The sequence below is a fragment of the Fonticula alba genome, assembly GCF_000388065.1.
Source record: "Fonticula alba strain ATCC 38817 unplaced genomic scaffold supercont2.1, whole genome shotgun sequence".
Classification (NCBI taxonomy): domain Eukaryota; order Rotosphaerida; family Fonticulaceae; genus Fonticula; species Fonticula alba.
In genome coordinates, this window is record NW_009242971.1 from 2,297,545 (window position 1) to 2,299,274 (window position 1,730).

The following is a 1,730-nucleotide window of genomic DNA, read 5'->3' on the forward strand; positions in this document are numbered from 1 at the left end:
GGGGGGGGCAGTGCGCACGAGTTGGTCGAGTAATTGGCCGCCGGATCGCTGAGGTGCTCCAGGAAGCTGGGCTCCTCACCGAGGCAGTACTTGCGAAAGAGCTCCATCGTCCGAAAGAGCGTCGTCCGGGTGGGCTTATTGTCGTGGAAAAGGTCCCCTGCGTGCAGGAGGCAATCGACCTTCGGCGGGCGACAGGCGGTGAGCGGGCAAGAAAAGGGACCAGGCGGCAGGGGGGAGAGAAAGAAAGCAACCCAGAGATCCCGGCGCACTTGGTACTTCTTGGCGATTTGCAGCACCTCCTCGAAGGAGTTGAAGGAATCATCCCCACGGACGGAGTCGCTCTCCAGGTACCCCAAGTGGGTGTCGGTAGCTGTGACAACAGCAGAGACATTCAGTCAGCCACTGCGGGGGGGGGGGGGGGGGGGGATTGCTCTTGGCGAGGGAGGGGAAAAAAAGGCGGGGACCGGAACGCACCGAGCAGAATACGTAGCGTGTCCGGGCAGGGCCGGGGACCAGGCGCGGTCGACCCGCTTGCGGGCCCGGGGGACAGACCCATGCTGCTGATGACGATCGAAACCCGAGAGGAGGGAGAAAGGAGAGCGAGGGAGCTTTCAGGGAGGGCGACTGCAGGGGGCGAAGGCGACAGCGGGTGGAGGAGGGGGCAGGGGAGAGGATCATGCCAGCCCCGATGCCAGCATGATGGCCGGGCGGAGGACGCTTTTGGGAAGGGGCGGGGGGGGGGGGGGCAACGCGATCTGCCGGAGGTCCGCCCGCGTCCCGCCTCCTTCGGTGTGCCTGGCCGCCGGGGGCGGTTTCCCTTGACGGATCGGCCGATCCCCGCGTTGGCCACAGACGGGACATCAAAAAGGGGGAAAAAATAAAGAGACCAACAAAGACGCCCTCCGAGAAAAATAAAAGCAGGGCGAGACAACAGAAAAGGGGCCGATCGGGCACGAGGGCCCCACCCTTGGCAGCTTGTTGTTCGGCACGCATACCCAACGGAGTGGCGCTATCATCAGAACGGAATGGCCTTTGCACGGGGCCTGCGTCACGAGCGCCTACCCCTCAATCTCCCATGTATCGTGTGCTGGCCACCGATCGGTTTCGGTCGACCATGCCCGGAGGGCGGGGGCCTGGCCGCCGCACGCACCAGGGACTGCCCATCCCCCCGCGCCCCCCCCCCCCCCCCCCCCCCCCCCGGGACCGGGTCCCTCGGGCCGATTAGGGGGCCGCGGGGGCGCCGCCGCGCCTGCTTCCTTCGTTCACGCTTGCCGGGGCTCCCTTGCTGCGCGCCCCCAGGCTCTTTGGTCGGGCTGGCTGGCGGCCGGCCGGCCAGCCGGCGGCGTCATCGGAGAGGGCTCGACGGGGGGCGGGGGCACCGGACACGGGGCGGGCCGGGGCAAGGGCTCCCCACCCCTGGGGCGCCGATCGGGAACGAAGGGGGGCGGGGCGCGAGGGGCACGGGGAGCCTTCTCTGCTTCGTGCGCGCGGCCCTTCCTCGGGATCTGGCCATCTCCCCTCCGGGCGGGGGAGGCCGGCGGGCTGGGCGACGGGTGGCGAATATATCACCGCCGTTGGCTGGATGCGCGCCGGAGGCGGAGTCTATGGGCAGGGGGGGGGGGAGGGAATAAAAAGGACCACTTTTGGCCGCCAGCCAGCCCTCCCTGGCTCCTGAGAGACATGGAGACACGGTGCGGGGGAATGCGTAGGTCGCCCCCCCCCCCCCCCCC

The 1,730-nt window shown here is 68.7% G+C and overlaps 1 protein-coding gene across 1 annotated transcript in view; it reads right to left on the reverse strand.

Moving 5' to 3' along the window:
* H696_00508 (double-strand break repair protein MRE11) overlaps positions 1 to 713 on the reverse strand; it is a gene marked incomplete at its 3' end in the record, with an annotated part of 5,624 nt that extends 4,911 nt beyond the window's left edge. The window contains exons 1-3 of the mRNA XM_009494380.1: positions 475 to 713; positions 270 to 370; positions 19 to 179 (exon numbers count right to left, since the gene is read on the reverse strand). Coding sequence (XP_009492655.1) covers positions 19 to 179; positions 270 to 370; positions 475 to 556 — 344 coding nt within the window. The 5' untranslated portion in view covers positions 557 to 713. The remainder of the gene's footprint in view (positions 1 to 18; positions 180 to 269; positions 371 to 474) is intronic.
* Between the last annotated feature and the right edge of the window lie 1,017 nt (positions 714 to 1,730).